This window comes from Hipposideros armiger, unplaced genomic scaffold (assembly GCF_001890085.2).
Source record: "Hipposideros armiger isolate ML-2016 unplaced genomic scaffold, ASM189008v1 scaffold_943, whole genome shotgun sequence".
Classification (NCBI taxonomy): Eukaryota; Metazoa; Chordata; class Mammalia; order Chiroptera; family Hipposideridae; genus Hipposideros; species Hipposideros armiger.
The window spans coordinates 460,199-485,615 of NW_017732293.1; the positions used below are offsets into that span (position 1 = coordinate 460,199).

The 25,417-nt window shown below is 38.8% G+C and overlaps 1 protein-coding gene across 1 annotated transcript in view; it reads right to left on the reverse strand.

Annotated features, from left to right (window-relative positions):
• Positions 1 to 25,417, reverse strand: part of ADAMTS19 (ADAM metallopeptidase with thrombospondin type 1 motif 19) — a 92,463-nt gene that overhangs the window by 28,206 nt on the left and 38,840 nt on the right. The window contains exons 8-11 of the mRNA XM_019630777.1: positions 22,001 to 22,154; positions 9,728 to 9,863; positions 4,998 to 5,202; positions 2,332 to 2,484 (exon numbers count right to left, since the gene is read on the reverse strand). Coding sequence (XP_019486322.1) covers positions 2,332 to 2,484; positions 4,998 to 5,202; positions 9,728 to 9,863; positions 22,001 to 22,154 — 648 coding nt within the window. The remainder of the gene's footprint in view (positions 1 to 2,331; positions 2,485 to 4,997; positions 5,203 to 9,727; positions 9,864 to 22,000; positions 22,155 to 25,417) is intronic.

The following is a 25,417-nucleotide window of genomic DNA, read 5'->3' on the forward strand; positions in this document are numbered from 1 at the left end:
AAATAAAAAGCAACATGCTGGATCTTCTAAATAAGGAAACAAACAAACATACGGTCCAACAAACAAAGGTAAAAAGTCATGGAATAAAGATGAATATTTATTGTGTCTATATGTTTCTTTCCTTACTCATAACGGTTATGTTCTAGCTGGTTAGCAATATAGTAGCACAATAAAATCAATTTAAAGTAATTCATTCCAGGTAGATTTAAAATTCCATCATACAAGTATATGTGATTGTGGTAAAAAATTTAAATATATTTCTTTCAGGCTTAGCATGGAAAACCAAAGTTAACATTTTCTATGATCTCCCCAGGTAATTTTGATTTTGCTTAAGATTTAACCACAGGCTACATAATAGGCACTTTTAATCAAAGGTAATAGTATTTATCATGCAAATAGAATTTGCTGAGCCATATTGCTATATGGGGCAACATAGGAGCTTACAGTTCTGTTATAAATTACAATAAAACCTGGATCTTCTGTTTTTGCAATTACAACTTTTGGTTTTTGTAGTTAACTGTAAGTTAACAATATTTATCACTTAAAATATTTCTATTAATTAATGAAGTTGGAAAAATATAGCTCATCTATTCTAGTGGTTTTTAAAGTTTTCCTAAGAGCAGAATCATTTCATCTAAGGAAAAACATTCAGAATTTCATTGCCAAAATAATTGAAAGTGAGCAATAGGTGATCTCCCCTACGTAGATCCCTCCAGCTAGTACTTTATTTCTCATCCTATCTTACACCTTCAGTGCTGAATGAAGAGTTAATATATACATGTAGCTTGAAAACAATAGTGATGTCAATTTTCTTTATTTCACTCATATGGGAACAAAGACACAAATGCAATCAATGGCTTAACCAATGTGGCGATCTGCACAATGAGGGAGTCCAAACTGTCCCCATGTCTCTTGGCTTCCAAACACTTGTCTTTCGCTATCATCCTACTCTATTTCTCTCTCTCAGAATTAGGGAAACATAACCCTGAACATAAAACAAAGTTATCTGTGGTTAATTGGGAATTCTCTTTCACCTAAAAGTAGTTTACTCTGAAGGGGGAAGTTCCCTTATATGCTTCACCAGTTAGCTGCACGGTTTGGATTGGGCTGAATAGTTCCTAATTCTGTAGTCAGGGAATAATTTACATAGTTTACAAATGCATCCATTAAGACTCCCAATATGAACTCTGAATGTTGTAAGTAGTGGAAAGAGAGTACAGTTTACTGAAAACTTAGATGCCATGTTAATATGCAAACTTTTGTTAGGGAGAAAAGGCATGAATAATCACAAGAAAATAGATTTTAAATGTCATGGGTTTTTTGGGGGGCAGCATTGGGCAAACTGGCTAGACACAGTATATTATACAATGAAAAGACTTCTTCCAGAATGTTCCTTAGTGTTGTTTATGAAGAGCTGCCACCTTCCCACCATACCCCAGCAGCCACTACTTTGACTTTTTTTATTTATACAATAAAAGGGAAGAAGAAAGGATTTATTATGTTTCTTCTAAGCCTTAGAATTTTATGATCCTATGACAATAGGTACATAACATCAAAGCTAAATGCGGCAAGGCACAGAGGACTATTTGATTAATACTTACATTTCTGAAAACTAGTATTTGAGAGCTGTTTTCACCTAGATGTGATCAGAATTTTCTCTTAAACCATGGGATTTATTAATACTTTGTAGAGTGAATATGTGACCTATTTTGTACAGCTCATTTATATGGGAGGCTCTACTTTAGTCATAAATTTTAACTAGCATTATTATTATCATGGTATTAAATATACTGTTCAACTGCCAAATGAGTTGTGTCCCCTTGATTTGACCAAACAGCTTCAAGAATTCTGTTCCTTCCCATCTCGTCCATATGCAACCCCAGATGTTAGTGGGAAAAAGAATGTCTTTTATGACGGTAATTCTTTTGTTTGTTTCTACCGATACTTTCCTTAATTATATTTTGAATTGACTTACCTGATAGTATTCTATTTATTAGGGAATATTTATGCAAAAATATTCCGACAAAGAGCTATATCACAAAAACTAGCCACAAAACAACAGTAATAGTGTTTCTGAGCGCTTTCTTCGTGTCAAAAATGGTGTTAAATGCTTTATACATTTTATCTTACTTAATCTTTAAAACCGTTTTATACAGATCATGATCATGGACAGACAGGCAGGATTTGAACCTGGGGGTATAATACTCCACATCCCATGATCTTTACCTCTGCCTTCCATCCCTCCTGAACTTCATACTGTATAGTTACGGTACCCGCAGCAATGCTGACCTTATTGAAACCTAACACCAAGATGTACAGAACGATTCTCACCTTAGACCAGTCACCCATTCGCCACACGTAGCATTTCGAGTAATCCTCACAGTCCTCGGCCTCCCTGGGTCTGGTGGAGAGGACGCATTTCTTTCTAGGGTTAGTGCACCTCACGGTCCGGTGACGGACGCCTTTGCCACACTTGACCGAGCACTGGAAGATAACATCAGAGAGTATGGATAAAGTCATTAATTAGGAGATACAGACGAATGATAAAATTATGTTAAGTATCGGTTCTAATCATCTCTCATAAGCCTATAACTCACATATAGTCCAGATAAAAGAATAAAGAAATAAAGAATAAGGAGACTAAGCTACATACCAGGACGGGAGGCCAGATGGAGCTTAGAGCCCAGTGCTGGAGGCAAAAGGGTTTCAGGAACACAGGACCATTATTACAGAGTGTAATATGTCATAGGGATTATTTATGAAAGACAAATATACAGTGATCAAATGTAAATACTAAATTTGATATCCAATTTTTACATGAACTTATGTAAGAACATTCATTATTTTATTTTGGCAGAAATTTACTGTTTGAGCCTTAAGAAACGTTGGTGCAAAATGACAATTTCTTACAGAATGTCATTTTTCACAAACCATTCTTAAAGCTAAAACAGAGAAAATCTTAACAAAAATAAACCAAAGAATTTCTTTACATAATATATGGAAATCATCATTCCAAATGCTTGTATGGATTGAAATATAATTCGGTTCAAAAATAGTTTAGTTCACTTCATAAATAATTGATGCTTGACTGACAATGATGACATACAGATATGAAGCACACATGTATATTCCATCAATCTTTTAGGTGCAATTTCCCCTGTCATTTACATTTATGCTTCCTATTATGGAATATGTCTAAAGCTCCCAGTTTTACAAAGGTGCCACATCACTGCCATCTGGACACAGGGACCAAAATGGCATTGGGTGGGACAGGGAAGGGTCGGGAAATGACAGCTATGGCAAAACTTGAAAATCCAATTTGTATTTGTGTCTCCAAAAGGTCTAAAGAAAACGGTGCAGGTAAACATTTAGCAATGACATAGCACCAGAATAACCATGTGGATTCCAACAGCTGTGCTCCTGAAAACTTGAGCATGGAACTAATGATATTTTCAATATACTAAATTTTGCACAAATTAAGTACTTATCTCATAATCTATGGCTTGTGTTTGAATATGTTGAGCTTTAGACTATATGTATGATTTGGCATTTTAATATTTATATTTTTATTTTTTGCAACTGAAACTAACCCTGATCCATTAAAATCAATTTTAAATTGAATCAAAACAAAAGAGCCATTTTTTCATTGGCATATTGCACTGAGACATATCATTTCTACTAGCTGGTGCCAAAATCCATACAGTAAACTATTTCTGACCTATCGCCTCCTGAAGAGTTTGCGGAAGCATTATGGCTAGGCTGGAGGTGGAGTTTATTTGTTTCTCTGATGTTCATGTGATTCTTCTCTTCAGATTGAACCGATTCCTGATTCATGTTGATGTAAAATTAGATATTGTATTCATTCTCAAAAGCACACATTACACGTGAAGAAGAATCTATTAAACAGCAAGGTATAGAGATCACGAAAGAAAGACAACAGAAAGTCACATTATTTGCTAATGTGCTTTTGGGGGGATTGGGTTCAATGAAGAATTTCACAAATCTTATTATCTAAGCTACTTTATGCTCATTTTCATAAGAATGGCTACTTACTGCAATCTAGCATTTTTTATTTATCATTTTTATATCCTATATAATATTCTGAAATTAAGCACATGGATGATTTTGCTCTGGGTATGTGTGTGCATTGGTCTTTGCACATGTGTACGGGTATATAAATGTGTGTGTGTGTGTGTGTGTGTGTGTGTGTGTGTGTGTGTGCGTGCACACGTGCGCGCACCCACATACTCACCTAATCTGCTTCTGAGCAGCCAGGAAATATAATGACCATTGTGGATTATTATGTAAAGATATGTATCATGAAAACAGAAAATAAAGCACACAGTTTGGCATGGAACACACCTTCGTGCTACATGCTACAAGCTAGCAGATGTGTGGCGCAGAGTTAGACAGTAATGGGTTCAAATCCCAGCTCCACCATCATGTAGGACTTTGCATAAACTACTTCATTTCTCTGAGCTATATTATAAAATGGTAATGCCTTTCTTGCATTGGTGATTACATATAAACAACATACTATATATGAAGTCAAAACACAGTCTTTGCTCATAGAAAATGATTGTTAATGTTAATTCCTTTGTTCTTTCCCTTTTAAATGTTCAGGGATATATAATGAGCCAAATGTGTATTTTAACATGTGCCCACTTAAGAGTATACTCATGACATATAAATGAAAAAGCAAAATTCTAAACGCATATAAAATGTGCTCTTAATTATGTTACAATATTTACAGAAAGTACAGAAACAGGAAGTATCTTTGTTTTTTCCTGTTTTCGAAATTATTTACAATGAGCATATATATATTTTTTATTATCAGCAAAATCAGCAGATGGTATTGAAAAATATCGACTGCCATGCAGAGAGATTCTGAACATGATACAACATGACCTTATACAAGCTAAGCAACAAAAAAATAAAAAAAGAAAGAAAGAAAGAAAGGAAAAGGAAAAGGAAAAGAAAGGAGGCGTGTACCGCACCTCTGACCACACTCCCGCCTCCCACACGGTCATGCAGTCCTGGCCCTCGCAGCGCTGGGCAGAGGCAGGCTTGGGCCCCACGCAGTCCCTCTCCCGGGCCCTAATCAGGGTGCCATTGCTCAGTTGTTGGGTACACGCCACTTGTCTGCTCTGCATCCCTTTTCCACAAGTTCGTGAACATGGAGTCCATTCTGTCATCATCCACCTAAAAATAACACAAGAGGTACTGAAACAAGTTTAAAGATAGCGACCATTTCTAACGACTTGGGATCTCCCCTAAGGACCAGTAATTCAAACAGCGCTCCGAATTTATGTCAGGAAGGAAGCAATGCCTACGCCAGAAAAGTGATTCATGAAATTTGGTCTTCGGACAATTCCTGTCAATAAAACCCTCTCTGGATTTCCCGTTATTTGCACAACCTAATGGGGGATCTGAGCACCCCACTCAACTACGTGCACAATCCTAGTTTAGCACAGAGCAGGGTGGTCAGAAGCCGGAGCTTAATTCTGGGCTCCTTAGTAGGGGCGCATTCTTAATACTTAACAGCTGTTCAGTCCCCGCTTTCTCATGTGTAAAAGTGTTTATTAGCAATATTATCTGCCGTACAATAGGTATTCAGTATAGAATATATACTATATATATGACAGTATATTTATCAATGTCTTGTACTTATCCATAGATTTCTCTAGCTTCATCACCCACTTGTTTAGAAAATGAACCACACACCCAGCTTGCTCCCCAAACACTGTGTGGTTTCATCTCATGGTACTTGCTTCTGGAACATCCGCTGTCAGGACCCTTGACATCCAGCTCCAAGTTCCTTCCTCCTAGAAAGTTCTTCTCCATCCAACCCACAGGGATTGTGTTCTCCTCCGCCCTCTGTCACCTGGCGTGTGGCACGCACATGACACTTATTAGATATTCTCTTGGGAAGCGGAGGGGCTCAAAGTCTACCTACAGGATGTGACCTTCTTTTCCTGATATAGAAGCTCTTCAAAGGCAGAGATCAATGCCTTATTCTGCTTTGCACCCATAACACTTTTCGTACAATAGCTTTGCATTAAACATGTCTTGAGATGAAATTTATGTTTCTCTCTGTTTTCTAGAAATAGCCTCAATTCTTCCAAATGTATTGGATCCCCTATGTTCTTGGTAATACGCCAAAGTTTGAGATGTTACATCCTTGTAGAGCTTAGTTTCCTTATCTGTACGATGACTTAATTCTAAATGATTCTATGCTTCTGTTCCTGAAAATAAAAAACATGCATGACAACATTTGCACTCCAATACCGCCTCTAGTAAAGTCCTTGTCTGCTGGCCTGTCAGGTCTGATATGGACCTACCACTTTGCTTTGGAGTCCCCGGGTGAGTTTCTCCTAAAGTGAATATTTATATTCCAATTTTGTTTAGTTTCTGCTTCATCTCTCTGCACAAGGATACCCAGGCTATGAGCACAACACTTTAAACGCATCTTAGTACCTCTTCCCCAACTATGGAATCCAGAAGACACTACTGAAAAGAGAAGTATTTGCAATTTCATGGAACCTCATATTTTTCAAATAAAATTTATTTTAGAGATCCTTCATGTGATGATAAAAAGTTACTTTTTCCATTCCTTGTGAAAACTGCTCAAAAATAACAATGAACATGTAAAATGTGTCACAATGAGAGAAAACATTCTGTATTTTAGAATTCATCTAATTTGGAATTACTCTGTCTCCTTTACGATTCGTTTTTGCAAAGCTATTTACTAGTGCATCACTATATTTTACATTTGGCACATAGGGTTCCATCAGACCAGTTGGTGACTTTTTCAATAAATGTGAAAAGAAATTAGAATGAGTGTTACTAGGGTGGGGCAAAGAAGAGGCAGGAGAAATAATGGTTGTGCGATATCAGTTACGCAAAGCCTTAGAAAGCTTTCCTGTGATGACTCCTAATAATCATCTGTGTCCATTTCTTACTTGCAAGCATTTTCGTTAACCTCACCGACATCGCTTCTTGGTGGTTCACAACACAGAGCTTCCTTTTCCGAGAGAAGGAAAAGACTCATCTCTACAAAAAGACTTTCAGCCTCCAGCTGCAAAACTAATCCTGCACTCAGAAATGTACTGACCTTTTTAAACTATTCATTTTACCAAGTCATTATCGAGGCATTTGCCCCCAAGATGGCTGAGGTCAGTGAATGGACAACAAATGGCAGGCACCGTACCTCCGGATCCTTCACTGACCACATTTGGAAGTGACAAATACACTCTAGTCCTCCAGCCAGCTCATTCAAGATTCCTGATGTAGGGCCGGCGAGTGGCTCGTTGGTTAAGAGTTGGCTTGGGAGCGCCAGGTCTGAGTAGCAGGGCCGCCGTTTCAGATCCCACATGGGACAGTGACACTGCGCCCTCTACAGCTAAGATGGAGCTGAGCTGCCGTGGGTTGCCAGTGTCGTGTAGGCTGCAGCGGGGCTGCCGTGGGCTGCCATAAGCTACCGTGAGTGGCCGGCAGCCAGCGTGAGCTGCCAAGAGCCACCGTGAGCGGCCGTCCAGTGGTCGGCGACTGATCTGCCTCAGTCAGGAAGAGCGCAGTGATCACAATACCAACATGGGCCAGTGAAGCGACGTCCTCCACAACTAGACTGAAGAACAAAAGGACAACAACTTATCTGTTCCCCTTCCCCGATTCCCCAATAAAATCTTTAAGAAAAAAAAAAAAGATTCCTGATGTATCAGAAAAAGCCATTGCTCTTTCATCCATATGGAAAAGGTATATGGTATATAAATGGTGTTTTCAAATATTATAACAAATTACTAAATGTAAGGCAAATTAGCATTTTAATATGTATTTAAAAAATGAAGAAAGAAAAGAGGATTCTTAGGAATAATAGTAACAAAAAAAGTCCAGGTTCTTTAGCTGACAGGGCAAAGGCCAAACACTTGGTTTCTTTATCTGTTCAGCGCTGAATGCAAAGGACCCAAGGACCTGACTATAGGTGACAATAATTCCTTAGGTCGCCCTTCCTGCTGATTATTACACTGCCTTATAAAAACGCTTAATTACTTGATCTACTTATGGAGTTAGGCTGAAAAGCACATAGCCAGGCAGGAACATAAACTATTGAAAGTATGGCGGTGTACTTGTATCTTTTGCACATTCGTTTACACATCATTCTTTTGTCCTATTCTTTAGAAGCATAGTTTTGCCTGTGGGAGAGGATTGTTAGAGCAGGAACACACAGGGAAGAAAAGGTTGATAATCAGCTTGTGACACTCAAAATACATTGAATCTACAGAGAAGCAAGTCTCGAAATTTCAGCTCTGTAGAGGAAGAAAGGGTTTTCCAGGTTCTCCTAAGTTCGCTCTCATTAACATAGCAGGAGCCAGATGTGGAGGGCCTCCTAATTGAGTTTTGCAATAAGCAGAAATCAAGGGAACTCAGGATGCAGTGCTACTCCAGAAGTGGGTACGGTGGGGAATAAGGAAACCAGGAGAGCTGGGCACTAGCCTGCATGACACTAATTCCCAAAGAGATTATTTAGGACAGAAAAGCCTGAAGAGTTAATTGGCCACTTTGTTCCTCCTTCTCCTTTCGCTGCAGTGGAGGGTCATGAAGATTATGTTTATTATAGATGGCTACAAAGCTCCGAGTTCTTTGCATATACATCCGAGCTGCAGGATGTATAAATTCACTGACCCCGCTGCAGAAACTATCATGAGGGGAGCTCAATTCTCTGTTGGATGCCCCAAGAACTCACAACTACCGTTTAACTCACTGAGCTTCTACAAACCTCTGAGTGTCAGGATAGAAATGTCCCTATGCCCATAGTCTAGAGGAATCAATCCAGCCTCACTCTTTTTGTCATGCCATCCCTAAACCTTTCCAGGAGTTTTGACACTGGGGCTTAGTCCCACTCAAGTCCAACATCAACTTTATATGAAAGCATGTAGATTTTCACGAGCCCTGTGATGGGGACCATTCCAAATAGCCTTGCTGCTAACCTGCTCCAAAATTATACTAAGGTTCCACTTATTCACCTCTGCAAGTGACTAACGCATGGCTTCTTTCTAAGCCACTTCCAGCTGCTCAGCATGGCTGTTTGGTCCCCTAACTCATGACTTTCTTGCCTGCTGCATTGCCTAATGCTCATCGGGGAAGCCACAGGAGACCAAAGCAACTAACTGTCCAGTAACTAGAACCCAGATCAGGAATCAGAGATCAGGAGTCAGGCCATTTGCCTAGGGAATTCTGGGAGAGGAAGTGAGGGTCCAGCTGGGAACCAGGAGGACCACACTGCCTCTCCCCCACCCCCGATGGCTGAGCAGGGAACAGGGTCCTGGCCAGTCCTGTGTTGGTTTCTATCACCCTTGGCAAGTTCTAACACACCATTTTGAAGAATTCAGGAATGATAGCTGCATTCAACCCAATAACCAAAATTTGGAAGAGATGACCAACAGGTTACCAAGTAATGTTAATGACTTCTTCCCCTCCATCCCAGTCAGTGGTTGTTTTCACACTGTGGAGAGCTCCGTTAAAATACAGGTAAATGCCAACCTTGATGCTCCAATATTCATTCCCTCTATTATCTTTCTTTCTTAGACCTTGCTCATTTAAAACTTAGCATTTTGGTACAGGTCCCTTCCATTGTTTTTAAGAAAATGTGACTTCCCTAATATTTTGAGTGTGTTTTAAAGACCAGTAATGGCAAAACAATGCCTTAAGGAGTGGCGGACAGCGTTACCTAGTTTGGCAGGGTTGCTCGTTGCACTTGCGAATCTGCGGCTCTGGCTTGGTTAAGTATTTGCATTTCTTGTTGTCCACAATGCTGATATTTTTGTTCATGATTTTTGTGCAAGACACTGTTGTCTTTCTTTCTCCTGGAAAGAGCAAATGAACATATAAAGAAATGTTATCATAGGCCTTTATCTAATAGATTTGGGAGGTGTTTACAGGCTTGCTGTCATTTTCATAGATATTTTAAAGATATTTTAGATCAATGAAGATGATATTATTTACATAACAAAATGTATCTCTAGGCTTAAGGAAGATGAATGGTAGTTTTCTTCCTTGTAAGAAATTAAATGGCAAGTTTTATAGTACAAAGGAATTGTGACAGAGTAAATTGATAAGATATTACAGATTTGTTGTAAAGGGCTATGCCATCTTTTAGCATTAAGTGGTGGAAACATGTATTTGCATAACACCTGTATGCCTCCATGAAAGCACATGCATAGAGACATGCCTTTACCTCTGTCATTCAGTCACACATCCTCAGTGCTCTGTGGTAAACTACGGGAGGTAAGCTCACTCTGTATATGACTCAGACCTTTATTCTTATCGCCTCTGATAAAGACCCCAAGAATTCTAAAATTCCGCATTCCCCAATGCTTATCATGCTCTCTAAGAAAAGCCATCGGACTCTTACCACTTTTCACCAGATTTCAGAAAACTGGCTTTTCTACTTTCTCTGGTATGATAAAGTCTGGTTATCGGAGGTAAAAACAACCATTTGTGTGCTGTATTCATTTTTCTCAGAGCCCTATATGCATGCTTGCTTGACCACCTTTTATTGTTGCATCTTACACTTAAAAAGCCTATCCAATATGCTCTAATTCTATTTCTCTGCAAAAGTCTAGATATCTAGATAAGATTTTGTAATCTAATTTAACCTATTGTTTGGCATTATAAAATAATTAAATCAGCCAATCATTTTAAAACCAGATGGATCATGAAGGATTAAGGAAAAAAATCACAAGTCTTCTGGTCACTATTGAAGACCCACTAGTTAGGGTCCTATGACTGCTTTGCAACAATAGTTAGGCAGCTCAGTGCTCCTGCTGGTCATGCTGGACAGGAAAGCCCAGGCTGGTGGCAGAGAAGCCATGCTGTCATTTAATTACCAGAAAGGAAAAGCTGACATCAGACAAGGAAAAGAGAAGGGATGGAGAGAGAGAGAGAGAGAGGAGAAAAGGAGAAAGAGAGAGAGAGAGAGAGAGAGAGAGAGAGAGAGAGAGAGAGAGAGTGAGAGAGAGAGAGAGAGAGAGAGACTTTATTAATTTTTGAATATCTTTTACTTTGACTTGAACGGGGTGGGGAGAGACAAGTAGAAGGCAAAAGAACAAGAATAGGTTCAGGATCATCCCTTGATCTCCCTCTCAGCAACACTGAGCATAGCCCATGGCAATTTGTAGTTTAAAAACATGACTACATCTGTATACATTGTAGATTAACTAACAATATATCTGTGGTTACTGCATATCATGTAATTGAAACCATTTAGATCTTCAGTCGTATCTTCTACAATAGCATAGGCAGCACAACATTGGCCAAATTATTCCCTCTCTGGAGAATCCCAGGGTTCTGGAGCAATGCAATTATAAGTTGGGAGCTCAGTGTAGACCATGGTGTGCCAGGCGGGTCCGAGGTCCTTCCCCTTGAGTGGAGAAGGTGTGCCTCCAGCTAGACCCTAGGTGCAGGGCCTGGGAGGGACATCCAACCACAGATTAGTGAAAGGTGGTTCTCAGGGCATACAGATTAGGGAAAAATCACGCACACTGGCAGGTGACTTAGAAAACAGTGCTCCTTTCTCCTCACAGGAGCTGTCCTGTAACAGGGTGTATAACCTGGCAAGTGGAGCATGAGCTGGACTGCAGTCCATCATGGGCCCAGGACTTCATGGAGGGCCACAGCTCTGCCTCTGAGGTCCTCCAGCCTGACCCACGCAGCTCATGCAGCCAGGCAATCTGATTCTAACTTGCAGAGAAAAGGCAACTTTTCATGCCTCAGGCAAACTCTTAGGAGCTGTCCGGGCTATTTATTCCTTGGTAGGGTCAAGAAGGGTGGAGTGTGACATTAGACCTAATCATACCAGCATTCAATACCTACTAAATTCACATAATTTTCAAATAAACTGCTAGAGAAGCAGAAATGATGCACTATGTTCGTTTTTTTTCACAGAGAAAGCGGCCCCACAAGGCAGGGGTTATCTAAATGTAAGAACTTGAGACACATTTGTGGTCAAGTTCTTCTATTTTTTAACGCTTCAGGTGCTCCTTTTATGACCTGATACAGATATTAGATAGACATTATGCCAATTTTGTATAATGGTAGTATATATAAGGATTATTTCTACATTACAATGATGCCAACCTAAAAGTAAGATTAAAATGTTACTTCCATGAAATACAACTGTTCATTTAAAAATCTAATTTAAAGTCTTCAATAGTCACAAGATACTCTTTTGCACAATATGAGATGTAGCTGCCTAAACTAATTTAAATAATGGCATTTTGCCAACTACAACACAAAAAGATGACAGACAGACATTATCCGGAAGGCTTTTGATAAACACATATGTAGCCACGGAATAAATAACTCAGGGCTAATTATACTGCACTTCTTCCCTTTCCTCAGAAGCTATCTAACCTTAGTTCTGTTAGCCCAGAGCTAACATATTGAGCTATTGAAAAAAATCTTTTAAGTATTGATATATCAAAAAGGATAAAGCTATCAGCACTATTTCAGGGAGCCCGCCTACAGGGTGCTCTAAGAAAGCCTGAAGGCGTTTGAGTATGAATTGGGACGTTTCCACAATGTAGCAAGGAAGCTCACATCGTAAGTTTTTTGGCAGATAGGAGATGCTTAGCCCTAATTTTTTATTTTTTTATTTTATTGAACAAAAACAATAGAATCAGGGGGAAAAAAATCTATTCCTGAGCTACAGACACTTCATGCCTATGAAAATACAACTAAGATCATAAACCCATATGGGAATGTTATTGTTTGATTTTTTTCTTTTATATATTTTTATGTCCCAGCCAAGACAGGAAATTTCCATTCTAGCATTTAATAGCAGTATTTAGAATGCATCCAGTACTGTGGAACCTGGGGACGAGCAGAAACTGATGAAGTAACTGGCCTTCTGCCTGAACCCTGAGTAGCTGCAGGCTGTTGACAGTGTATCATTTGCTTTATGGCAATTAACTTTGTCTCTGGGTCATTCCCATTAAAGTAGTATTGGGGAAATGTTTTGATGTTTTGAATACAATTATGAAAAAATAAATAAAATAACTATTATGTATTTGTCTCATTACTGCACTAGGGAAAAATCTGAAAATGGAAGGTAATTTTTATCTATTGACTCATTCTTTGTCCTCTGAAGACATTTGACAAAGACTAGATATTACATTGTCCTCCTAATGGCTCACAGATAAACTGATACTTTTTTTCTATGTTTTCTGTTTAACTCCTGAAATGTGTATTTTTAATAAAACTATATTCTATCCAGGTAGATCATATTGCTACAACTTGCATCATAAATGTAGAAACACATTCTTGAAAGTGGGTTTAGTGTTTCGATATGCATAATTGAAATTTTCTATACGTTACTAGACATTCCAAACTTTTAAATTGTGGAACATCTGTAAGACAGAGACTACATATATTCATCTTCATAATTTTCTTTTAAATTTTTATTTATTTATTTTTATTGAATTAAAAACTGGCAACAAGCAAGTGAATCAAAAGTGAACATACTTCAATGAGGATGAAGGACCTTGAGCATTTCTTAGAGATACATATTCTGCTGGGGTTTTTTAAAGCATATACATTTTTTAAACTTGAACAACTTCCAAAATCATGTCATGCCATTTACTTCTTAGCCATTCTTTTTATATTTCTATGAATTATTATTTTCCCTCAGGGTTTGGGCTTAATATTAAAATGACTATTTTGTTTATTTTAGTGAGAAAGTTTTTATTTTGTATTGTTCCCAACACCCAATATATAATCCGAACTGATCTTGTCATTTCCATACACAAATATTTTAATGGGATCTCATAACTTTCAAGTTAAATGTAACATGAGTGCTAGCATAACACAAAAGAGCCTTCGTGAACCAGCTTCCCTCTACTTTTCTGGTCACATCATTTCCCACAGCTTGATTCTCATATTTTGTACTCTAGTAATAAACATTCTCGCTAATCCCAGTGCCTTTGCCCTTGTGCATATCCCTGGAAGCCTTTCTACATCTCCCCATATCACTCTGTATAGTGACTTTTTCTTTATCTGAGCCCTACTAGATGGACAGTGACTTCTCTAAAAGCAGAAAGCACTCATCTTTGGACCACCCAGCAACAGTAAGTGCACAGTCAGTACTGGTAAAGGAATCAATGAATGAAATACAAGCATCCACCAATTCAAGCCCAAAGTGCTTTCTGTACAAAGAGGTTCATCTCAATACTGTGTTTCCTAAAATGGTGAACAATCATCTGCAAACTACATGACTAATCATGAAGAATAGTTATCTACAGCAAATCTAGTTAATGGGTTACCATTTCGCTATTCAAGTTTATGAAGAGTTTACATTAATACAAAAATGTTCCCATAAATTTAAGTAAAGAAAGTAGGATACAACATTGTCTTAAATATCATTGCAATAAAACAATGCCAAGAAAAATAGACTTTGATGTATTTTCTTTGGCTACTAACACTTATTTGGGTACATGCAAAGTGCCTTTAAAATGCAAAAACAGAAGTGCACCCTTGAAAAAGATACAGGCATTTGTATGCGGCGATGTTACCTCAACTTGATCCCAAAGGCTTGGCTATCTCCCTAGGACCTGCCCATGAACAAGGAAAGCCGAGACTAAGGTATCGTGATATGGCTGAATAGCATGGGAGCCGTAGCTGGCAGGATCGCGGCCAATTTGGAGAATGTGGAATGTTGGCTTATTGTTTCCCCTTTAAACTGTATCTATTTAGACTTCCTAAAAGTATGTTCAACTCCACTTATTTCAAAAGAGGTTATTGTATTTTGGGGTCCTCATTGCAGGTGTTAGGTCACTAATTTATCCATGGTATCACGATAAATCCTAGCTAAGGCAGTTACTGCATGCAGCGCGTGGAATGTTCATTCCACACACAACCCTCAAGTATTATGGGGTGATCACGACTCTAATGCCTCTGAAGACCAAGATCACTTAAAGCAGGTCTTTTAGGTCAACACACTTTGGAGGTGCCAAAATAAATTTGAAACATTACTTCAGGGATTTTTTAGATGTTTCAGAACACCAAGGCAAAGGAAACGTTTCTTTCACAAATACATTTTCAGCTGTTTGAAAATAAAAATACTGATTTCAATGGCCAATGCTAAAATTAAAAAAATGATATATCCACTCAAATTTTTCTAGAATTATCATTAGATTTTGAAAAGATGGTGATGAGAAGTGTATATATGTTAAACTTTGGAAATATTTACTTGAGACCACCAGCATCCATTAGGTATTTAAAAATAATATTCCTTCTAAAAGAAGGAATTTTTATGTCTTAGGATTTTCATATCTTGTATTAATTGGTATTAATAAATTAATAGACATGCATAATAAAGTAATTTTAATTTGGTTATTTTAAAACTTAGTTGGAGATACTTAGTTGGAGATACTAGAAGATCACTGCGATAAAAATTAAGCTACATGACACTAGGCATTTTTTTTTTCTTTTTCCATTTATTGCTGGCAATCTAATGCCTTACAATAGAATTCAAAAAACGACTTATGTCAAACAATGAAATTTTATACTGCCTTGTGATACTTTATTTGCTCTTGCTTAATATTTTCCTGTGAAGTAGAATAGTGCTATTATTCCTCTTTTCTGTTGAAGATAAATTTTGCATAAATCTGTTTCCAATGTTCTGTGCTTTGAACTTAACTCTCATTTAATTCATGAATATGCTGAAAGATTACAAAGCTCTTTCTGGCTATAAAATCGACAGTGCGAAGTCAGAAATGATGAGATTCCTGAAATCCTGTCCATTCACTTTATTTATGAACTGCAAAAAAATATATATCCAAAAGCCCAGAAATATTTTGGCACTGAAATGAATATGCACCCTATTAACATATCAGAGATAATTGAAAACTGTTGACTGAACACAGTGGAACAGCTTTGAGAAGGAAGGTCTATTCAAGCACAAATCATATAGAGGCTGTGTATAATTAGGACTGTTTTACAAAACAAGCCATTTGAAGTGAAAATAAGAACATATCTAAACTTTTAAAAATTTTAATGCTATTTCTTATTAAATTTATTGGGGTGACATTGGTTAATAAGATTATGCAAGTTTCCAGTGTACAGTTCTGTAACATATCATCTGTATGTTGCATTGTGTGCTCACCATCCAAACACTAGTCTCCTTCCGTCACCAAGTATTTGACCCCTTTTACCCTCTTCTACCTCCCCCTTCCCCCTCCGGTAACCATCATTCTGTTGTCTGTGTCCATGAAGTTTTTTGTTTGTTTGTTTTATATCCCACATATGAATGAAATCATATGGTTCTTATCCTTTGTTGTCTGGTTTTAACAGATTATAATAAAATATGTCTTTCAATCCAAAGAAAACTTATATAATCTCTAAGGGATTTGACCTATTTTGTGGGAATCACATTAAGCCTCCTGAGCTGCTCTTTAAGGAAGTATATGATGAGGAGGAAAGGAAACAAACTCAGGAATCCTGGGTTCTAATCCTGGCTCCACCCCCAATGGGCACATGACCTTGGTAAGTGAACCTCTCTGCCTTTCAATTTTCTCATTAATAATTAAGCTATACTTAATATCAAAAAGCCCTCTGACTCTAGAACTAAAAGACTATATTGAATCTCTATTCTTTAAGGTTTGGCAATAGGCAAAACATATTCTAGATTGTAAAATTAAGGTGATTTGGGGGAAAAAATTTAAACCTAATAATTTGTTTATTCAACCTGAAGGCTGAGAAGTTCTGAATGCTTACTTCTAATGCACGATTATAGAAGAAAAACAATGAGGATAATAAAAGTCACTGGGCAAACATTTTCCTGTCTAGAATTCCAATGTAAACAGATATTAAGGATTGCCTGTCAGTGCTCTAACAGGAACCATCAACCTTTTCATCACTCCACTCCCCCACAGCCTGCCACTGGATGGGGGCTGGTCATTCTTTTCAAGGGGGCCCTGGCATCAGTGAAGAGTGCTTGGAACAGGGCTGGGTGTACCTAGCAGGGCAGGAGGGTACAGGATCCCGAGTCACACAGCAATCACGGGGCCCTGGGAGAAACATGGCCAATGAACACTTTACGGTGACACGCATGACCGATATTTTTTAAACTGCGAGAATGATTTGAAACCACTTTGTTGTAATTACTCTATATCCTTAGGTGTAAAGTATGTTCTGTATCCTCTCCTTCTGCTATCCCCAACTGTCTTTGCTCTGGTGGCCCCAGAGGGCCATGGGCTCCGGGAGTCAGAGAACCCCAGAGCTCTGAGCTCTGACAAAAGCTGCTCCCTCCAGCCTCCACACCTCTGGATGTATCTGGTACCTTTTTTCTCTCCCTCGAGGACACTTTCTTGCCTTCCCCACAGCATCCAGTGGGTGGCCATTTGCTTGCTGACTCCCCTGCACCTTTGGATATGGAGGCAGCGTGGGTGTCCTTGCTCATCGTTGTCACCTCCAGCCCTTTCTCCCTTTCTTCTTCCTAAACCTCCGTTCTGACTATGCCACCCACTCGCCCTCTTACTCTACTCAAAACAAACTGCAGGGCCACTCCTGCTTTACACTAAGATTTCAGCTGCAGCATTGTTATTATACATATATGTATATATATTTTTTTTGGGGGGGGGGAATTGGGGGAAGGGGAACAGACGAGTTGCTGTCCTTTCGTTCTTCAGTCTAGTTGTGGAGGACGTCGCTTTACTGGCCCAAGTTGGCACCATCATTGCGCTCTTCCTGGACGAGGCAAATCAGTCGCTGGCTTCTAGACAGCAGCTCACGGCGGGTGCTGGCTACACATGGTAGCCCATGGTAACCCACTGCAGCAGGGGCTGCAGCCTACGCCATCGCCGGCGACTCACAGCAGCCCAGCTCCAGGTTGAGCTGTTGTTCAGCATCTTAGCTGTAGAGGGCAGTGTCACTGGCCCTCATATGTGGGATCTGAACCAGGGACCTCTGGCGTCCCAAGCCAGCTCTTAACCAATGCGCCTCTCGGCTGGCCCTATTATATTTTTTATGACTGTTCCTAGCACAATTTTTGTAATTACGATATCTATTTCAATGATTCTTCCAACACCAAGGCCTCTCTGTTCCTGGCCCTCTCCCTAACCCAGAGATCTTGCTTTTCACTTTACTTAGGCCACCAGCGTCCCTGGTCTTGTTATTACCAATGACGAGAGCCCCTTCATAGTCTCAGCTCTATTTTCTGCCACCATCTCCTGTATTTCCTGTCCTCTCCCTCTGGTACCCTGAGTCTAAAAGTTCTTTGACTCTACCAGGCCCTATAAGCCATCAATCCTCCCACCTTTTCACTGTCTTTCAAGACCCTCATGCCTTAACTTTCCTCCTTACGCAACTAAACCCCATGGCCAGTCATTTCCCACTCCTTACAAACAACCTCAGGTCAGCCTCATTCTCTTTTCATCTTATTACACTCACCTGGCAATTCCCAATCTTACTGCACAAATACATCTGCACGGTGTACACAGCTGGAGGGTAACACACATTATAATGATTGGTGTCTGACTAAATTCATGACCAGTGACTTCAAGTGGACAATCACTGCTACAACACAATTAAAATCCATGTACCCATTGCATTCATTCTCTCAAGTGACATCTTTTCAAAATTCCAATACCTCCTTTTCCACCTTCCCTCCCAGCAAGATGGCCTTTACTGATGAAATGATGCAATCAGAAGAGCCCCAGGGTGAGTTCGCAAAGACTGTCTTTTCTTCTGTTACTAGTGATAGGCTGTCCTTATTTCTACCTAAAGCCAACTACTCCATTCCATAACGTCTTTTCTACTCAAGGATATCACTCCAGGCATTTTTTGTTCTCTCCTTTGCATCACTTGTTTTCTGTTCTATTCTAGAAAATGCAGACTGGCAAATAATCACGTTATTTTCCCCTTAAAAACAACAATGTCTTCGGCTCATATTCTCCTCCGATTATTCCATATTTCTGTTTTCTTCTTTCAGCAACATTTCCTGAGTTACCTTGAGTCCTTTCCCCAATTTATTACATGCTATTTTCTCTTGAATCCACTCCACTTAGTTTTTTGAACCAAATAGTTCATTAAAATTAATTTTGACAGGGTCATTGTTGACCCCTTTGTTTCAAATGTAATAAATATATTTTAAGATGTAATACATATATTTAGCTATAACAGTCAATTCTCACTCTACCTTATTTTTTACTTTTTAGCAGCTTTGACACAGTTAAGCGTTCTCTCCTTTTTTTCCTATTAAATTTTTAAATTTTATTTATTTATATTAATTTTTATTAAATTTATTGGAGTGACATTGGTTAGTAAAATTATATAGGTTTCAAGTGTATATTTCTATAATACATTGTCTGTATATTGCATCGTTCTCGTCTTCTAGTACTTTCTTACTTGCCTTACAAGAAAGCATTCTCATCTACCTGTTTTTCCTCCTACTGGAGGAAAATGGCTACTCATTTTAATCTGCTTTGGTGGTTCCTTCTGATCTCTCTGAATTCAAAATGATATAGTGTCCCAAGGCTCAAACCTCCAACAGCTTCTTTTCCTTTTCAAAAACTCACTCCTTATGTGACTTCATAGCATTTGAAATATCACCCAAATATTGTAAATTGATATCCTAATCTTCTCTCCTGACCCCAGATTTATATTTCCAACTGCTTACTTGACACTCTACTTAGAAATCCAATAGACATCTCAAGTCTATGCTAAAAATCATACTCTCTCCTAATCCTGCTATGCCACAGGCTTTCCTATGGAAGTCAGTGATAATTTCATCATGCTAGTTGCTTGACCAAAACCATCACAAGTCATCCTTGACATCTCTCTTTTCTCATATTCCACATCCAATCGATCAACATATTTTATTAGTTCTACCAGCAAAGTATATACAAAACTTGACTACTTCCCCTTACCTGCACTGCTACCACTATGATCAAACTACTACGGTCTCTTTCTCGGATTATTGCAATAACTCCCTGACTGATCTCTCTGCTTCCACCCTTTCCTTTATCACACCTACTCTCAACTCAGAAACAGAAATAACTGTTAAAAACATAAGCCAGAAAAAGTCACTCCTCTATTCAAACTCTCCAATGGCATTTCACATCACTAGGAGTAAAGGAAGAACATACCAGCATTCCTGCTACCCCTTGAGCATGCCAGCTCTACTCATGCCTCAGGGCCTTTGCTCGGAATTCTTTGTCCCCAGACACCCTATTAGGTGGCACCTGTTCATATTTACTTCAGATTTTTTTTTTTAAGATTTTATTCTGGTAATGGGGGGCGGAACAGTGCTGGGGAATCTGGGGAATGGGAACAGACAAGTTGCTGTCATTTTGTTCTTCAGTCTAGCTGTGGAGGACGTCGTTTCACTGGCCCATGTTGGTATTATCATTGCATTTTCTTGGATGAGGCAGATCGGTGGCCGGCCCCTGGATATCCTCTCACGGCGGCTCTTGGCAGCTCACACCAGCTGCCGGCCACACACGGTAGCTTACGACAGCCCACTGCAGCAGGGGTTGCAGCCTACGCCATCACCAGCGACTCATGGCAATCCCAGCTCCAGGTTGAGTTATTGTTCACCATCTTAGCTGTAGAGGGCAGTGTCACTGGCCCTCATATGTGGGATCCGAACCAGGTCCCTGCTGCACAGAGCTGGCGTCCCAAGCCAGTTCTTAACCAACGCGCCACTAGGCCGGCCCTACTTCAGATTTTTAAAAATCAGTGTGATCTTCTCATTGAGGCCTTGCCTGACTACCACATCCTGCACCTAACCCCTCCCATCTTTGCATCCCCTATTTATTTCCCTCTCTTGTTTAATTTTTATCTAGAGTACTTATCAGCACTTGATACTATAATATACTACTTATTTCTGTGTATAATTTGTTTCCCTTTTCCCTAAACACTCCCTTTCACATGCCCATCTCTTCATGCACCTTCATCAACTCCTCCTGCAGCAAATTTAGGCTAGTAGAGCAATACTTTCTTTGCCCAGAAAACGAAATTGATATTCTGCTTCTTTGCACAAACCTGTTTATATTATACAGATAATTATGTATATATTATACTTGTGTATAATTGAATAAAATATTTCCTTTTAGTGTTAGAAGGCATCTGTTACTTCAGAGCAGTGGGAAGTTTGTTAAGTGTAAATGAGAACTGAAATACAGTGCTGCCAACATATAGCATACAAACAGAATTGGAAGTCTCAAGACTGGGACTCTTGCCTTGGTCTAACTACAAACTGGTTCTGCAAGCAACTGACAGTCCACTCAGCCTGTGGTACTCAGCCGAATCATCAGTAGGATTACATGGTTTCCAAGTTTTACATGTTACGCTGAAGAAATTTTGTTCTTTTGCCTCCTCAACTTTTATCGTGAAAACAAAAATAAAAAATCTTTGAGTGAAATTTCAGGATACTTCTACACTTATTGAAAGTAGTGACATACTCTAAAACAAATCAAAATAAAGGAACTGGGAAAATTAAATTCTTTTCTTCATATGCTTTATACATATTTAATTTAAGTATGTGGACAACACAGAAGCAAACTCAATACTCCTCTTTCCCAGCACCTCGACATTCATTTCAAGTCTGCAATTCTTGTGGGCAGTTGTACTTTGGAATGTAGAACTTTTAAGATTTTATAAAAATATAAAAGTAGACTATAAAACGTGGATATAAAAGTGCATATATGTGACATAACAACCAGTATGGTAGCTAGGGCAGCCCCCGTCAGCAAATACATTAATACTTATGCAAAGTAATATTAACTGAGATAGGTAACAACTCTCAATAGTCTTTCTTCAATTCTCGTCAGATGTTGCCAGTTCAGGTGTTTAGCCACTAACTGTATCACAAAAAACTTTCAGTTTCCAGTTCTTTGAGGATTTTGGAATTTGAGATAAGGGCTTGCGGACCTGTCTTGATTACCCGTGGTTAATCAGAAGACAACTACTCTTTTGGAAAGATAAACATTGGCAACTCCTTTACCTCCTCCGCACGTGGCATCGCAATCTTCCCAGCCTGTGTGTGTCCACATGAAAAGAGGCTCGGGGGCTTTTGAGCTCTGGTTCTCTGGAGGAGGGTCTGACGGAATGGTGTATTCATAGTGAAGGCCATAATTCTGGTCTTGAAACAGCAGCACCTACAATATAATACACAAAAGTGATCAAGGCAGATGGGTCCAAGGAGAATGTGTTCACTGTGAAGCATAAAACTCATGATATCGGTACCCTCCAATGCTTATTGCAAGGTGCGCATGCTTCCTTAACACACAGTAGAAATGTGACATTATTGCTCAACTGTTGACACTGTCATACTTCTGAAAAGATTGAAGTTCACACTTACCTCTGAGGTAAAGACATCATGAAGAAAAGCCTACATGAATGAGGTCAGAGATACCAGATCATTTTCTTTTAAGTTGATGGACTAGACAGTTTCCCAAAGCATGGCACATATATGAGATGATGCGTTGGGTCATCGGGAAAGTCATAACGTATTTTTCTATTTTTCAATGCAAAAATGTGTCATGACTTGCCTGACGACCCAATAGGTAGGGGGACACCGATATATGTCCTATCTAACATTAAGATATAACCTGCAATCTAATGTCAAATGTGCCTTCCCATTCATATAAAACGGGAAGAAATAGTAAGTCCCTGGATCAAAAGTGGGAGAGGATAGAAGACTGTGGGACTCATTTCGCTCCATAAGGGCAGAGAACTTCTAAGCCAACGGAGGGCACAAATTTCATTCCATGATGCATACAGTCAATTTTAATTTTGACAACGTTACTACTTTTCCATTTGCACTAAAGATCACTTCCTTCAAAAAGAAATGTATGTGAAAATGAACTTTTTAATAAATATTAACAGTACAGTTATGTACACATATGTAAAAAGTGCAATAAACCATAAAGGGTGTATGAGAATGACTGAATTTTGGGCCACTCTGGACATAAGCAGGGACCCTGTCCATTTTGTTCTCCCCTGGTATCCTGCGCCAAGCCCAAAACTGGTCATCATGGGCAATCATGCATATTTTAAATGAAAGAAACAGAGCTGAAATATACTCATTTTAAATAAAAGAATGAGTAAGAATATATGTTTCTTTAGAAATACATTACGCCAAACAACTCCAAGGGATACAGCACTTCTATGAATCTGAGGATTTATGAAAGCAATCTATATAATACAACATGATACATAAAAACATATATATCTAAACTTTAAATTATGTTAAATTATTAGAGAACTTTGTTCAATATTTAACCCTCTGTTGGGCGCAACTGATCTCACAGATTCATTGCACACAAAGATGCCGCTATGAAATACGTCTTTACTGTACTAAGCCACAAACACGACTGGTGACAGGTTATGGCAGAGGGGGAAGGTATGGAAGTGATGAGTCACAGTACTTAACTGTTAGATATTTGAAAATTTGTGTGCAATGAATCTGTGAGATCAGTTGCGCCTGACGGAGGATTAAGCTGTATTGAGTTAGTTGTAATGATAGGTAATTCAGAGTAAACACTCCACGGGAAAAAGTTTAAAGGAGCCCAAGGTTAATATTCTTTACTTCGTTTTTCAAATTCTGTTCAATATATCAACAGAAATACTAGGAAATATTTTAATATGTGGATTAGCATGATGGCATTATAAGTCAACTATGTCAACAATAAAAATAATAGCTTTTAAATTCACATATACATAACATACTGGGAACTAATTCCAAGTACATCATAGTGCTTATTTTGACTCGAACTGCCTCATTTGATGTTGCCAATAAGAAGTGACTTTCAGCTAAATTATCTGAGAGAAAGAGAGAGACAGAGAAAGAGAGACACTGACTTCCCCTCTCTATGGACATAACCAGACTACCACATAGTTTTTAAATTGATGAAATGAACATATACATAACAGCTATTTGCCAAGCTATTTAATGAAATGAAAATGTGTCTATTTTTCCTAAAAAAAAACAAAAAAACAAAAAAACCCCTCCATTTTCATTGATAGAACTTTAAATTGTCCTTGAGTAAATAATGCCATTTAAAATAGAGACATTGGCCACAACGCCATTAGCTCCCTCTGAAACCATGTGAAGTTGGCAGCGTGCTTTAGCAAGAAGGAAAGTGTGACCGTGTTACAGCCGAGGGGTACAGGCTGCAGCATGGCAGCAGAAGGTATTGCCTTTCAAAATGCAGCGCTGGCTTTTGATCTGTAATAGTCATTAAAGAAAAATATCTTAGAAGTACAGTTTCCCTGGGATTACTGAATAAATCCAGGTCACACAGATGCCTTCTTTTAGACATAGTTCACTGACTTTAATTACGTTTCATGCTTCCAGGAAAAACCTTGGTAATTACCAGTCAGATTAAGGATTCTGCAGCAAGAAAACTCCCCCTACCCAACACAGAGGTCTCACATAGACTGTCTTAAGATTTTGAATTAGAGGCTCAGTAAAAGAGCTTCAGTCTTGTACCACAAAAAAAACCGTAGGTAACATTCATATAAGGCAGGTAACTTGAAGGCATTTCTTGCAATCTGATCGTTAAAAATGTTTGTTGTTGGGAATGTTGTGATTCTAAGTAACCCCTGGGCGAGCATTTTGTAAGGTATGTAAATGTCTAATCACTGTGTTGTACACCTGAAACTAATATTGTACATCAACTGTAAACGAAAATGAAATTTAAAAAAAATAAGTGACCCAATCATGGAAAGGCCCAGATATTGGTCAATGTTTGTTTAGTCATTTTTTTCCCTTTCCAGATGGCATGGGGCACAGAGTGGAATTTCCAATTCACATGAAATAATAGAATCCGAAGGAATTGTGAGGAGATGAACAAATAATTATTCAAAGTATACATACATGTATGATCCAAGGCTGTCTGGTAGAAAAAGCTGTATAGCAGGAGAGGCAGCATAGAAGATTAATTAACACCTGGTTTATTCACAGCTAAATCACTTACTGGGAGACACTGTGCACATTACTTAACTTTCCTCATACTTAGTTGTTGTTTTTCAATCAGTAAAATGGAGTATCTTACCCAGGGTTATTGGGAAGATTAAATGCTGTAATAAACATAAAGCACTTTTGGACAGTGTCTGACTCAGCACTCCGTGAATGGTGGTTATTATCATTGTCATCATCACCATCAAGATTTGGAACAGAAGGTCCCCATGCAACTCTCTTTGCTCCTTTAATCCCTGTTGGTAAAACTTATCGATTGCAGTTGTAGAAAACATTATTACTTGAAGCGTTGTCCGTGGACCAGTGTGGGCGGCATCACCTGGGAGCTGGTTGGACACACAGATCTCAGGGCCCACCCCTGAGCAAAGGAATCAGTGTGCCTTTTATCAAGAACCCCGGATGCTTTGCAGGCACATTCAAGTCGGAAAGGCAAATGGG